We start from the raw sequence: 14955 nt of genomic DNA, 5'->3' as shown, positions 1-14955 counted from the left end.
AGTAATCTGCCTTTCAAGCTTTCTTATTGGGCTGGAGAGCTATGCCAAATCCTGGTGGTAGAGATAATGATGGTGATGGTGATGCAGGTACTGAGGTAGGTACCGATGGCGACTTTTGTGGTAGTGATACTGGAATGTCACTTGTAGTAATCGGTTGGGTTGGTTTGACTGGTTTCTGTGGTGGAGACCTGATCGATCTTGGTACGCCTCTACTAGGACCGCCGCTTCTTATAGTACCAGTAGTGGTTCTATTATCATTAGTAGTTGGTGTAAGTATTCCTGTAGCCTGATATGAGGGAGATGCTTTAGGTTTTATCACTGGGACGTTGATACTTCTCGATATTTCGTTGTCCGTGTCAGTACGTGCAGGAACGATTGGTGTATCTATGATCTTCGTGAAATCTTTACTTTCCAGTTCTTGTGATTTAGATTGTTCCGTCTTCAACTGTTGTACATGTCTTTTCTGTATTTGTGATACAATGTTGTTGAACGAATTAGAATAGGAGTTGAATTGCGAGGTATTAAGCGTTGGGGCCATTGAGAATGCGAACATTAGCGGGATGAACGATTCTGTGATGAGTTCTTCTTTGTCTTGGATAGCTGTGTATAAATGTGGGAAGAATTCTAGGAATTTCATTAGAATCCGTGAGTCTCTACTCTTCATTGATTTTATCAATGGGAACAACGTCTCTTGGATCATGTAGGTATCCATTGCGTTGGATTGGATCATAGTTTGGAAGCAAGATATGCATGCATTTTTCACAGTCAGGCTAGTCGTCTTTGTAAACAATTTCTGTATCAATGGGGATAGAAAGTTCTTTACCGTAGCGAAATCGAATGTTTCTAATGCAATGGGCAACTGATTTAGTAGGCTCTCTTGTATGTTAGGGTTTTCTTGCGATTCGCATGTATATTCGTATAATGGTTTCAATAATGATTTATCAAATGCGTCCTTCTTTAGTTTTATTTGTAGGATGGAAAGGTGTTTGATTAGTCCACTGGCACCGTGTTCCAAGATGACTTTCCCGTTTGCGGAGCCTATGATATGGTTAGTGATCTTCTCAGTGAATGACAATTGAGACAAATTCTTACCGATGAGCAATATCACTTCCAAATTGATTTGAAGACATTCATCAGCAGTTTCCTTCATAGAACACAACAAGTCCAAATTGTTCAGTAGTATGGGCAAGAATTTTTTTTGTAAAAGTTGTGCTGGATATTTTGGCAAGAGCGTTATAAGTCCTGTTAAGAATATTGTCTTTTCATCTATGTTCTTCGTTGGTAGATCGTCCAAGAAGATTAAAGTCTGGATCAGCGGGTCTTTGAAGAAATCGTTGTCCAAAAATTCCACGATATTATCATACCTGGAATATATGTCACGGTTCATTAAACGAGGTAAACAGAATCTAAGTGTCTGTGGTACTTTTTGGAACACTGCGTCCCAACTCAAGGAAGCAATTTTTCTTTCGAATTTCGTGAACTGGTCTCTATAACTTTGTTTTGAATTCTCACACAAGAACAACGATTTTCCATAGTACAAATAATATATCAAAAGACCCAATGAGAAATAATCACTTCTTGCTGAAAAGGTGTCTTCCATTACAAGCTCTGGAGCTGCAAAATTTAAATCAATCTGCAAAAACGTCGGTACCCTTGGATCGTATTGTGGTATCGTAAAATCTCCGACATTGGTACCCTCAGGTAATTTGATTAAATGCCCAAGGCCAGATAGTTTCCAATCCGCGTTTTCGTTAACGAAAACTGATCTGGGTTGGATATCAAGATGAACAGATGAAGTTTTATTATGAATGAAATCCAACGCCTGACACACCTGCAATATACCTCTTTGAATGGTCAAATTATTGGTATCATTAGACTGTAAAAGTTCTTCTCCGAATGTTGAAGTCACTGAATCTTGCTCTTGGAAAAGGTTGAATAAACTACCAGAAACATATTCTGTCACGAAAAGAAAATTCTTCGAATGCTCCTCCAATGGTTCAATTAGTTGCAAAATATTTGGGTGCTTGAATTTAGCCAAATTGTTAACTTGATTCCTTAACACGGTATACGCATCGTTAAGAAATAATTTGTCATGAGATGAATTTTTAGATTTGATAATCCCATAATGCAACAAGTAGCTCTCAAATTGTTTCTTATCAAAAATGAAAACTGAAACTTTATCAATGGGCCCACCACTATTACTACTGCTAGATGATTTCGGTTTCCCAGTATAAACAGACCATGGTTCAGCCGTGAATGTCGGTGTATTAGAATATGAGTACTTGGAACTTATCCCACTTTTCGACCCCCAGAACATCGTAAAGAGTCAATGAAAGCAACACTTCTTAAGTTTGGGGAACTTAAAGCCAGTGTATATAGTTTTATGAAGTTTAAGTTATTCCAAACCTACAAACCAAAGTCCCTCCCCTTTATTCTGTTTTATCTGTAACTTATCGGTATGACATCGTTGTTAAAAAGAACTTACAAACATTGTTAGCATTCAGACGATGAAAAAAGATAAATATTGTAGATCAGTTCTACGTCGTTTCGCACTTGTTTCCAATTCCCATCCCGTTTCTGACGCATTTTCTCCGAAAAAAACCGACTCGTTATGAAACGTTCTGGCACGCAATGTTCCGACTCGGTCACGTGTGGGCAGTCTTTTTCCGAAGATGCCAGACTACTGCCGTGATCTTCCGCACCCATACATCGCATAATTTTTCGAGTCGGACGCTGTTGGGCAAAACAGACAATTACTTAACGGAAATGGTCAATGTAAACCGAATGGCTGTAGGAAACATATGCGAAACAAAGGAGAAATTGTATGGTTGGGAACGACGAATTTCGAACTGGAGAGACCCGAGCGGAATAACTTGGTAATAACGTTCTGTACGCGAAATGGTCCGAGTTTCCATCTGGAAACATACAGGATTTGCGTAACAAAGTAGAAACAAACGGGAACAAAGGTTTTTCGGTAATTCGTTTCTGTAAGGGAAGCTTGTATCATCATTAGTTAGATTCAGTGGCTTAAAATATAAACTGTAAAAGTGATTTCATTCGTATATGAGGTTTTTTTGAAGAGTTTTTTAAACATTATATGGTACCAGTACCTTCTGGGATTATTATATCATTGTGTAGAGTTCAACCCTCAATTGACTTACTTTTGAATCTAAAGACTTTATTTGCTGCGCGACTGGTTTATAAGGTGTGCTAATAGAGATCTCCAAGACAAAAATACAGATAATGGGAATTGTGTCCGTCGTGCAGGATTTCTTCTCGCTAGAGACTCTAGATCAACGTTTGACGGCACCTACGAATGATTCTCGTCGTAAACAGAAATTGGGGCCAGAAATTCAATCTAGATGGTCGTCATTAGAATTCAAGGCTTATTGGTTAATCTTGTGTATAGTGCTACCGTTGATGCTTAAGGCAGGAATGGATGCTACTAACTCATGGAATTCAAACTATTACAAGTACCAGCATTTGTTGAGTAAGGGATGGATGTTCGGAAGAAAAGTTGATAACAGCGATGCCCAGTATAGATTTTTTAGAGATAATCTATTGTTACTGGTGGGTCTGATGGTACTTCATTTATCTATCAAGAAAGCTGTGCTCCAATTTACCAATGTACAAAAGGTGACGTTTGATTTTTGGTTTGGGTTAGTTTTCTTAATTGGTGCACATGGCGTAAACTGCTTGCGCGTTTTGTTCCATGTTCTAGTAATGTTCACCCTAGCCAAGACATTTAAGAGGCAAAGAGCATTGGCAACTTTGAGTGTGTGGATATATGGTATTGGCTCCCTTTTCATTAACAATTCCTATAGAAACTTACAATACGGCCAGATAATACCGCTTCTGAAACCGTTGGACCATTCATTTAAAGGTATCATTGAAAGATGGGACGTTTTTTACAATTTTACATTATTGAGAATGATCTCATTCGATATGGATTTCTTAGAAAGATGGAATAAGATTCATTCCAACCCCGCGACTGTTCCTGCGTCAAATAGCGTTTCACCTGAAAGATTTGAGATGAAACGCGCCTCCAGCACCCAAGTGCTAGAAACTATTGAAGAAAATGCTACTAAATCAGTCTTGTTGGATGAGCGTGCAAGACTTATCGCACCGCACCATATTCAAGAATATTCCTTGATGCGTTATTTGGCATATGTTACTTATACCCCATTATTTATTGCTGGACCAATATTGACTTTTAACGATTACTTGTACCAATCTTCTCATCAATTACCTTCCATCAACTTTAAAAGAATTCTCAAATACGCGCTGAGGTTATTGTTCTGTTTGTTCATAATGGAATTTTTACTTCACTTCGTATATGTGGTTGCTGTTTCAAAGACCAAGGCATGGAATGGTGACTCCCCATTCCAAATCTCGATGATTGGTTTATTTAATCTAAATTTAATATGGCTAAAATTACTTATCCCATGGAGATTATTTAGATTATGGGCACTTTTGGATGGTATCGATCCACCAGAAAATATGATACGTTGTATGAATAACAATTTCTCTCCAGTTGCATTTTGGAGAGCTTGGCACAGATCTTATAATAAATGGGTCATTCGCTATATCTATATCCCATTAGGTGGGTCTGGAAATAGAATTATAACGTCATTTGCTGTTTTCTCATTCGTCGCGATCTGGCATGATATTGAACTAAAACTCTTACTATGGGGCTGGTTGGTTGTACTCTTTTTGCTACCAGAGATAATGCTCTCTAGATATTTTAATAAGTTCAGTAAGAAGCCTTGGTATAGGCATGTTTGTGCTTGTGGTGCAGTATTGAACATTTGGATGATGATGATTGCTAACTTATTCGGGTTCTGTTTAGGACATGATGGAATTTTACTGTTTTTCAAAGAAATGTTTGGTACATTTGATGGGTTATTGTTTTTCGCCATAGCTAACTGTGCTCTTTTCGTCGGCGTACAATTGATGTTCGAATTCAGAGCCCAAGAGATGAGAGCCGGTATCTATGTAAAATGTTAAATAATATACTACATGGAATGAATATAAATATGATTTGACTAAGTCAGTCTAGTTTCCAGAGTTTGTTGACAAAACGAAGTAACGATCAGAAGCCTTTCTCCGAACTACTTTTCATGGTATTCCAAGGGCCAGTTAAGATGCGAAGATAATTTATTGTAACTTGCTGTTGAAATAATGATCTTTTGTTTTTATTGATTTCAGTTTCAAGTGCGTTTTTTATATGCACCGGGAGTTTCAAATTTCCGCTGTGACCACAATCCACGTTTTGCCTTCTTTGAGTTTAACTCCTCATATAAGTAAATATCCTCTTGGTTATCAAATTCAGCGCCAACTTTTCCCTCATAAACAACGCCTACTCCCTCTTTTAGCATTTCAATACTAATATTCTGCCATCCCTTCAACCAGGACCACAATTCAACCCGTGCAACACATCTGCCGTATTGGTCAACGGCCAATGGCTTAACCCAGACGTACTGTCCCAAAATCTTGTACCTTAGCCAGTTTAGTGCCTCATCACTAAAAGGCTGAGCTGTTTTTCCGAAATGCGATCTTTCTGGAGCATCCACACCACATAAACGAACAGAAATGGTAGGAAGATTTCTTCTGCCCTTATATGGCACATGTAAACTCATGAAATGACTCTTATAGTTAGCTACTTTGGCACTGAATAGTTTGTTCCACCAACGAACTGATTGTGGTACTTCAACAGAAGCGTCGAACGCTACTGTTTGTAACTCAGGAATGGACCTTAACCATCCCCAGCCGCCAAAAATACCGCTTGGAGTATGAAAGAAATGGAAATTATCACCATCTCCCACAGATGTTACTTTACCATATAGCCATTGCTTCTTGAATATCGCTTCCGGTATATCTTTGGCAGATTTATACTGTCTAAGGTGCTTATTGTAAAAAGAAGTAGCAGTTAAAACACCACCAGTCAATAATATAGAAAATAGTAGGACTGTAGGATAGAAATAATGGGTAGCATTATTTGTAACAGTACGCTGTTCAGTCATACCTCAATCATCGGTTGATGAACTGCTGCGGTTCGGTATTGTGATAGGAAGTGATGTCATATAATATCCCCGACAATCCAAGTTTGTATATATGTCTGAATCTTTTTTCGTCAAGTTGATCCATATGTAAATAGAGAGATATTTGCACATACTAGTATATACAATGAATTAAAATATGTTGATTTACACTGAGTCCTGCCTTCTTGTGACGCGCAGCTAAGGCTGAGATAGTTCCCACAGTCTAAGCTTTACTTGGGAGAGAAACGCTGGCAACTCTCCCTTTTCTATAACGTACAATTGAAATAACGTTTCCCATTCAGGAATAACTTTATCTAGATCCGATTTTAACGTATTCGATTGTAAATCGGCAATAATATATTTGTTCGGTTGATAACAGCTTACTAATTTTACTTTACCATGTGCCAAGAATTCTAGTTTAAATCCTAACAGTGAATTAACGGCCTCAATGAACTCTAACGATTTCTTATTGAATACTTCTTTTAGTCTTGTGGTCTTCTTATTTGCAGAGAAAATCTCTTTCTCAAGTAGTTTCATGTCGTGTTTGATACGATCATAAACAGATCTTGGGATGGCATCTGTTTCTATCCCAGATAATAGATCGGAGTTTTCCTTTTCAAGTAATGCCAACTTTTCCTTTCTGATATAATGCTCTTTTAACAATGGATTATCACGAAGTTGTAAAATTCTAACCTTCTTCTCTTTAAGACTAGTCAAGTCCAAAATTTTTTGTTCTAGGATATTCGCATGATTTTTAGTCGCAGAAAGTAATCTCTCCAGTTTTTTGTTCTCCAGTATTAGCTCATTTAATCTTTGAGAATAGCTTATTCCCAAATCATTGGTTATTTTTCTACGTTTTTGAATCTTATCGTCAGTTTTTGATAATTCTTCGTTCAATCTCTTGAGCTCATTGGTTAGATCCTCAGTTTGATTTTTGTACCCTTCGATGATGTTTGAAGCATTTACCTGGTCTCCGGGTGTTTTCTTCTTATCGTCTTGCTCCTCAAATTCCTCTAATTGTTGCCTTAGTAGTTTACACTCTTCAAATGACAAAAGTTTTTGTTGTTCAAGTTCATGATTTAAACGCTTCAAATTCAAAATACTAGTTTCATAGTCTTTGTTCAAATCTAGAAGTTGGTTTCTTTCAATTGCCATCTCATCGTTGAGCATGGACATTTGATTGAAATCAATTTGTAACTTGGAATTCGTATCTAAAAGGAAAGTATTTTCTCGTTGTAACATATTAAGCTCTGTTATAACATCGTTAGGGTTCTTGAATTTACCGTCTAACCTAACAATACCCCATTGTGTAATCTTCTCCTGTAGGCTGATATTCTCCATTTCCAATGATTCGAACTTTTTTTGTAAAGAATTCAATTGATCGAGTTTAGACTGGAGTAATTCATTTTCCTTTTTCAACAACGATTGGACATCGTTATTTTGTCGAAGCTTCTTCAATTCAGTGGCTTGTTTAAGGTTCATATCCTCTAGTTCTTTGGCATAATTGAGCTGCTCCTTCAGAGTCTTGTTCAAGACAGCCAAATCTTGTAATTCTTCCGTAGAATTGTTCCTATGAGACGCAGAAGTTTGAACTGATCGTAGTTCAGATATCAGATTTTCTTTTTCCTTCAGTTCTTGTTGTAAATATCGTATCTCTTCCACATGTTTGTTTATCTGAGTTTCATGTTGATGCAGAATGTTTCCGCTACCTTCAATTTCCAACTTCATCGATTCAATTGCATTCGTAACTTCATTTTGTTTTGAGGAAAGCTTATGAGCTAATTCCACGATACGCTGCTCTTTCAAATTAACTTCGTTTTTCAAACTTACAACCTGTGTTCGAAGTGTCGTTATGATCTTCTCATCCTCCTTCGGTAACGCATCCTTACTTTTCAATTCTTCCTTCAACTTGATGTTTTCCTCATATAGTATCTTGGTATCTTTCAAAGCATTTTCCAGTTCGTTCATACTCTTATCGTATTTGTTCTGAAGCGAATAAGTCTCGCGTTCTGATGACAACTTCGAAATTTCATACTCGTTCTGTAAGGTTGTGTATTTGTACTGAAGCGTTAAAACGCGACGTCTCAACTGATCTGCATCTAGCGATTCAAGGGGCTTTTCCTTTATCTGAGGTGTTAGTGACATATAATACACAATTGAGTTTGACACAATTGCAAGACACTATTGGCATGAAGCATTCTTTAAGTTCCCCTAAGATCACTTAATGGATCAAGATCAAAGTCAAGATTTTCGCTATAAAATTATAAAATCAGAATGAAATGAAGAAACGTTTAAATCATCCCCTTTAAAGATGATCAAGAAAGGGGACGGGGATCAAAAGCTCACACCGCTAACTAACCAGACTGTTCTTACTATGTCTAAAGTGTACGTTCATTCGAATTCTTTTACTTTCATGCGATACCCATGCCTATAACAACCCTTTCAGAATTTTACTAACCGCACTATGGCATACATATTTCACTAGACCAAGAAGTTTCAGACTACTAGAAGAGCTAGAGAAGGGAGAAAAAGGACTGGGTCCAGAATCTTGTTCCTATGGTCTTTCTGACTCCGATGATATCACAATGACAAAGTGGAACGGTACCATACTTGGTCCTCCTCATAGCAACCATGAAAACAGAATATATTCAGTGCTCATCGAATGCGGGCCCTCATATCCAGACGAACCACCTAAGGTGAAATTCGTATCGAAGATCAACCTGCCATGTGTCAATTCTACCACCGGAGAGGTCGTCAAAGAGAAATTCCATACTTTGAAGGAATGGAAAAGATCCTATACCATGGAAACTGTCTTATTGGAGCTACGTAAGGAAATGGCAACACCATCGAACAAAAAATTGTTACAACCACAAGAGGGAACGACGTTTGAGTGAAATTACAGCAGGTACTAAATGTATATATACACATGAGAGTAAATAAGTATAAAGTTGTGTATTTGGCGCAACTGGTTTGGGGGCCCTTTTGGGCTCCCAAAAGTTTTCGTACGCATAATAAGCATATTGTCCAATGTATAATGAAGCAACGCCTGCCGATGTGCCCTCCACTCAAAAGTATCATCTTGCTTAAGAGAAGTCAGGTCCTGTTTTAGATCATGATCCACTCAATTGCACTGTTCTCTAAGTAAATTAGTTCAAACAAGGTTCGAAGAGATTTGCTGGTTTGAATTTCTCATCAAACCACCAGATTTACAACCACCACCAGATCGATAGTAAAGCCGGTTTTTTCGCCCAAGTGCCTGTAAATAGAAAAAGGCCTAGGTCAACCGTTCCGATTCTTACTCTTCTTCGCAGAGTCACACGCACAAAAGGGGTCTACATTTTGGTCCTGCTCCTAACACTCTTCTTTCGACTGTTTCTTTCATCCAGAGAAACTTTCAATTTGGAAGACTTTGCAGTGAACTTTCATATAAATGAATCATAAGAATTCATTATTTCAAATTGTTTCCTAACGAAAAGAGTTTACAAAGGTTTTAGTAGTGGTCCGTAGTAGTGTTTCTACAGACTACAGTTCATTGGATACAGACTGTATTCGGCAATTGCAGAGTAGGAGACAGAAGATTAGGTGATTAGAAGTGATTTCATTTGTTTTTTTTTTGTTTAACGATTAGCAAGAGATATGGTGATACTTCTCAGAGGAAGGTTAAATGTTCCTAGCATTTGGTCACTGGCCCGTCAGCAGCATGTTTCAGGTTTGTTTCAGTGCGCTAGGTTTTATTCTGAGGTAAGACTTCGAGATTCTTCGAAGTTTGTTGCTTTGAAAGATGTAAACGATCTACGGGCAACCAGCTTGCCAGATTTCATATCTTCCCCAAATTCGAAACTACAATCGTTGATATGGCACCGTCCTATGCAAAACGTGTTTTTAATGAAGAAACCTTGGACTGATACCACTAGGGAGGCCATGGTTGAGTTCATCACACACTTGCACGATTCTTACCCAGAAGTCAACGTTATAGTGCAACCAGATGTGGCAGAAGAAATATCACAAGATTTCAGATCGATGCCTAAATCGAATCCAAATCAACCGCATGTTCTATATACGGGCTCGGACGCTGACATTGTCAAAAAGACGGATCTCTTGGTGACTCTTGGTGGCGATGGGACGATTCTCAGATCCGTTTCGTTGTTCTCACATACTCAGGTCCCACCTGTACTTGCCTTCAGTCTAGGAACTTTGGGGTTCCTACTACCGTTTGCTTTCAAAGAGCATAAGAAAATCTTCGAACAAGTGATGACTTCTAGAGCCAAATGTCTTCATAGAACGAGACTAGAGTGTCATTTGGTAAGAAATGGCAAGACGCAGCAAACTACAACTTTACATGCGATGAACGATATCTTTTTACATAGAGGTAACTCACCACATTTGACCAATTTGGATATATACATCGATGGTGAGTTTATGACAAGGACTACTGCCGATGGTGTGACTTTATCCACGCCTACCGGATCTACGGCATACTCTTTATCTGCAGGCGGAAGTATTGTGTCTCCCTTGGTTCCCTCGATCTTATTAACCCCGATTTGCCCTAGGTCACTTTCGTTCCGTCCCTTGATCTTACCTCACACTTCTCATATCAAGATAAAAATCGGTTCGAAACACACTGGCGGTCCAGACGGCCGCGTTGTGAAATTATCCATCGATGGTATTCCTCAGGAAGATGTATACGTGAACGATGAAATTCATGTCGTCAACGAAGTAGGAACCATCTATGTGAATGGGTCCAAATTACCAATACCTCAAGAAGCAATCAAGTCACAAAAGACATCGCTCAAGAACTCTGGAATCTACTGCGTGGCCAAGACTGAAAACGACTGGATTAAAGGCATCAATGAGCTATTGGGTTTCAATTCAAGTTTCAGGTTCGGTTCAAAGTCATAGATTAATTACTCTGGACCCGTTACTCTGCCTGTTTCTTCCTGCGTAATATGTATATACTACCAGAAGCTAATACACACATACTTCAATTAAGAATAATAATTAAAATTAATTAACTGGTTTGTTCGACTGATCCTTGCAGCCACTCTCATACGGGCACACGAAGGTAAACCCTTAGACCTGGTAACTAAGACCAAGCAACAGATGAGTCGCTGCACCCAAGACCATTCGATGGGATTCGTTCTCCAGTACATCCGAAAATAGTTATGCAAACTGCAACACATATCCCAACTTTTCATGGGCCAAGAACGCCCCGGAGGGGTTCAACCTCAAGAGGATGCTTTTATGCGCTGCGAATGTCTGTGAGTTTTGCGTTACTGTTTTAAAAACAACAAATAAATACATAACTAAAGTAAAACCTATTAAACAAAAGTGAAGTGTGGTGGATGATGTTAATGCTCATGATCTCAGCTTTATACAAAGACAGAAAAGGAAGGAAATAAAAAAATTTTCATTGGTATGTTATATTACCCGGATTTGCGACAGGATCGGCCTTTTTCATCTCTCGAAGGGTTCCAGGGTAGAGTAGAGTTTAAATCAAGTATAGCAAGTGATAGCTTCAACATATTGCCAAAGTACCATGAAAGGTTAATGATTAAAGGATGCAGGCTCCCACCAACCGAGTTTATGTGGTGACTCCATTTTGGTCATACACTGTCCCTTGTGGTCCTTAAATTTCTTTTTCTTCTGTCTGTTTCAATATGAATGAGAACTGTAACTGCTTTAAAGACCAAATTAGGAAGGTATTATACAACTTGAATGGGAAAACATATTACCGGTAATTAATGAGGTTCCATGCTTAAGTTTGCAGCTTATGCAATTTGATTTTCTTTCTTGATGTTGTATGTGTCCCTGAAGTAGACTTTTGAACGGTATGAAATGAGTGCTCTTTCCTAAACTGTCATGTAAAGCTCGTTATGTATTGAAACTATACAGTAGTGTGCAAAAGTTAATTTTGACAGGCTTTGTATGAAGAGGGGAAATTCCAATAATGTGGTTTTTGAACCTCATACTAATCTGTTACTTCAATTTCGATGTCTGCAGTTTGTGAATCGTAAGACAGTGACATTTTTAGAGGTTGTTATCTGTTTAAGACGAAATGGTTTGCTGTTCAAGCTCACTGGGTGATCGGATTTCGGGAAAATTCATATATAAAGGACCCTTGATTGATAGGATGTTATGGTATTGTTCTAAGTTTGTTTCAATAGTAATTTCAATATAGTATATTAGAACAAGCAAACCAGAGCATCTAAAGCCCAACTCGTCTGATCTTTTTCTGTCTTTATTATCCTGAACTTCACCTTAATCTAAATTATACAAACCCAACTATCCAATTTGAACTATCCAATATTATGAAATTCTCTACTATATTAGCCGCATCTACTGCTTTAATTTCCGTTGTTATGGCTGCTCCAGTTTCTACCGAAACTGACATCGACGATCTTCCAATTTCGGTTCCAGAAGAAGCCTTGATTGGATTCATTGACTTAACCGGGGATGAAGTTTCCTTGTTGCCTGTTAATAACGGAACCCACACTGGTATTCTATTCTTAAACACCACCATCGCTGAAGCTGCTTTCGCTGACAAGGATGATTTGAAGAAAAGAGAAGCCGATGCTTCCCCATGGAGTTGGATTACTCTAAGACCTGGTCAACCAATCTTTAAAAGAGAAGCCAACGCTGACGCTAATGCTGAAGCATCCCCATGGAGCTGGATTACTCTAAGACCTGGTCAACCGATCTTTAAGAGAGAGGCTAATGCTGATGCCAATGCAGATGCCTCCCCATGGAGCTGGATCACTCTAAGACCTGGTCAACCAATCTTTAAAAGAGAAGCCAACCCTGAGGCCGAGGCTGATGCCAAACCTAGTGCTTGGAGTTGGATTACATTAAGACCTGGCCAACCAATTTTCTGAATTAGAAGGAAATTGACTTTTTGACTCGTTTTCCAATGCGTCTATCTAATTTCTTCCAAAAGACAATACCCATCTTCCTTATACTTTTTTTATTTATCCAAACGAATTCCTTTTAGTTCAGAAGTGAACCATTAGATTGCTTCACGAAATATAGCTGTGGTCTATATACCTATTATATTGATATACGTAACAAATATATGATTATACCCAACTCTTTTACTTCAAAAATTGTTGCCTTTTGCAGACCAAAACTAAAACGAAATATACTAAAGGAAGCCTAAATTAAAACTTCTGTAGTCGTGAAATTAGTTATATAGTTATTATGTCTAGCATATGATAAAGATATTGATGACAACTTCTTCTTCTGCGTGAAAAGGAAAATTATTTGGTGTTGTTGGTGGTTAAACATGGGGTAAATTGTAGATCAGGAAGTTGGCGAAGAAGATCTTTCGAATGTGAACCATTTTTTTATAAATCTTCTTAGGAACAGCATTATTCTATCCAAAAACGTCGAGTATTCCACAACTGAGTCACTTCTGTGAGTTACAGCCGTATCAGAAGTAGTTGGTCTTTCCTGTTCATTCTGTGGCTCCTGCAGTTGTTCCTGTGCAGGAATTGCTTCAGCTTTATCGGCGGATCCTTCAGTGTCCTTTTTAGTTTCAACAGCTTGAACTCCCTCGTCTACCGGTACTTCCTTTTTTACCGAATTGGTCGTTTCCTCTGGTTTCTGTTCTCTAGGAGATGCAAAACGGGCATTCTTGGGAGTACTAGCTGGAGAATCTGCATCGTTTTTGATATCGTTCACGTAATTTTTGAACTCTAAGCCTTTACCGTTGACGTAGATTACATTATTTTCGTTCCCAATATTATCAAACTCTTTTGGAAAGTCGTTATCTGCAAACCAAGTACCGTTGCTGTCAACGAACTTGAAATGGATTTTCTCCACCTCTTTGTCCTCTAGATCTGGAGTGTATTCCCATTGCTTTTCGGCGACATTGTAAATCATTGGCTTAACAGTCCACTTTTCTAGGTCCAATGCAACATTCAATCCACTTGCTGAATCGCGCTTGCTAATAATTTTCATTTTTTTGAGTCACCTTCTCCTCAGAATATGTCCCTTAATGTTTCTATTATCCTGTTTAATCAATCCTTTGATAAGGGTTGTCTTTTTTTTCCAGCTATTATGCTTGTACTTTAGCAATATATCAATGTATCGCTTAAATATGAGATAGGATCACTATTAACAGTTTGGTACGATTGCTGTATCGAAATATCCGTTCTAAGGCTTTATGTTGACATCAATTTTGTTTAGATCTCCAGACTTTCATGGAAAGGAATGTGTTGTTATTGGTTTTGATCCTTTATATACCCTAAAACCGACTTTGAGGAAAAACGAAAACTAAAAAAATCGACCACGTTAGCAAAAGTCATAGAATGGTGAAGCCAGACGGTGATGGGTATTGTTGGATGGCCTAAAGCTCGGATGGGATAGACGATTGGCAAAGCTGGATAGAAATTTGGTGTCCTGTATTATGAAGCTTAGTTAAATCAATTAATGATAAATTGCATTGCTTTCTTTTGAAATCGGATATAATAAGAATTAGTTAGTTAGAATTGCTAAATATTATTATTAAATATAGAAGATTTATCAACTGTAGAAATGTTTATGGCAAAACATATAATATGTGAATGGAAATTGTGTGAGGTTTAGAAATATAAGCATCTATCAATGATAACAATAAAATACAAGGATGTGTGAATTACAGTGTAACGACAACAAAAAGGTACTGGAAAACTATAATAAAATGAAAAAATAAATGCTGGTAATGATGTTGGAAATAGCGATGGAATAAATTAATAGAATGAATCGGAAAAAAATTTTATAACCTGGCTGCAGATGGTGAATGGGAATTTGAATTTGAATTTGAATGTGAAAGATCAGCTGGATAGAATTTGAGGTCGCGCACTTAATGTGACCTTCAAACAGAGAAGAGAAAAAAAGAAGAGATAAACGAAAAACACCACCACAAGCAAGTTTACAG

At 37.9% G+C, this 14955-nt stretch overlaps 8 protein-coding genes across 8 annotated transcripts; 4 read left to right on the top strand and 4 right to left on the bottom strand.

The window, feature by feature from the left end:
- Window positions 1-13: 13 nt before the first annotated feature.
- On the bottom strand, window positions 14-2317 carry SCY1 (Scy1p; the record flags this gene model as incomplete). Its single annotated transcript, XM_454820.1, has 1 exon — window positions 14-2317. The coding sequence occupies one exon, from the start codon at window positions 2315-2317 to the stop codon at window positions 14-16; it is 2304 nt and encodes a 767-aa protein (XP_454820.1).
- Window positions 2318-3243: 926 nt separating this feature from the next.
- Window positions 3244-5007, top strand: GUP1 (O-acyltransferase; the record flags this gene model as incomplete). The annotated part of the gene is made up of 1 exon (XM_454819.1): window positions 3244-5007. One exon carries the CDS (start codon window positions 3244-3246, stop codon window positions 5005-5007), a length of 1764 nt encoding a protein of 587 aa, XP_454819.1.
- Window positions 5008-5210: 203 nt separating this feature from the next.
- LCL3 (Lcl3p) lies at window positions 5211-6023 on the bottom strand (the record flags this gene model as incomplete). Its single annotated transcript, XM_454818.1, has 1 exon — window positions 5211-6023. One exon carries the CDS (start codon window positions 6021-6023, stop codon window positions 5211-5213), a length of 813 nt encoding a protein of 270 aa, XP_454818.1.
- Window positions 6024-6239: 216 nt separating this feature from the next.
- On the bottom strand, window positions 6240-8186 carry MAD1 (coiled-coil domain-containing protein MAD1; the record flags this gene model as incomplete). The annotated part of the gene is made up of 1 exon (XM_454817.1): window positions 6240-8186. The coding sequence occupies one exon, from the start codon at window positions 8184-8186 to the stop codon at window positions 6240-6242; it is 1947 nt and encodes a 648-aa protein (XP_454817.1).
- Window positions 8187-8415: 229 nt separating this feature from the next.
- On the top strand, window positions 8416-8935 carry MMS2 (E2 ubiquitin-conjugating protein MMS2; the record flags this gene model as incomplete). Its single annotated transcript, XM_454816.1, has 2 exons — window positions 8416-8426; window positions 8527-8935. 2 exons carry the CDS (start codon window positions 8416-8418, stop codon window positions 8933-8935), a joined length of 420 nt encoding a protein of 139 aa, XP_454816.1.
- Window positions 8936-9677: 742 nt separating this feature from the next.
- On the top strand, window positions 9678-10940 carry POS5 (NADH kinase; the record flags this gene model as incomplete). Its single annotated transcript, XM_454815.1, has 1 exon — window positions 9678-10940. One exon carries the CDS (start codon window positions 9678-9680, stop codon window positions 10938-10940), a length of 1263 nt encoding a protein of 420 aa, XP_454815.1.
- A 1409-nt stretch (window positions 10941-12349) lies between these two features.
- KLLA0_E19075g (uncharacterized protein) lies at window positions 12350-12913 on the top strand (the record flags this gene model as incomplete). The annotated part of the gene is made up of 1 exon (XM_454814.1): window positions 12350-12913. One exon carries the CDS (start codon window positions 12350-12352, stop codon window positions 12911-12913), a length of 564 nt encoding a protein of 187 aa, XP_454814.1.
- A 424-nt stretch (window positions 12914-13337) lies between these two features.
- UIP4 (Uip4p) lies at window positions 13338-13997 on the bottom strand (the record flags this gene model as incomplete). The annotated part of the gene is made up of 1 exon (XM_454813.1): window positions 13338-13997. One exon carries the CDS (start codon window positions 13995-13997, stop codon window positions 13338-13340), a length of 660 nt encoding a protein of 219 aa, XP_454813.1.
- Between the last annotated feature and the right edge of the window lie 958 nt (window positions 13998-14955).

The sequence above is a fragment of the Kluyveromyces lactis genome (assembly GCF_000002515.2).
Source record: "Kluyveromyces lactis strain NRRL Y-1140 chromosome E complete sequence".
NCBI classification, from domain to species: Eukaryota; Fungi; Ascomycota; class Saccharomycetes; order Saccharomycetales; family Saccharomycetaceae; genus Kluyveromyces; species Kluyveromyces lactis.
This window is presented reverse-complemented; position numbering and strand designations above follow the sequence as displayed.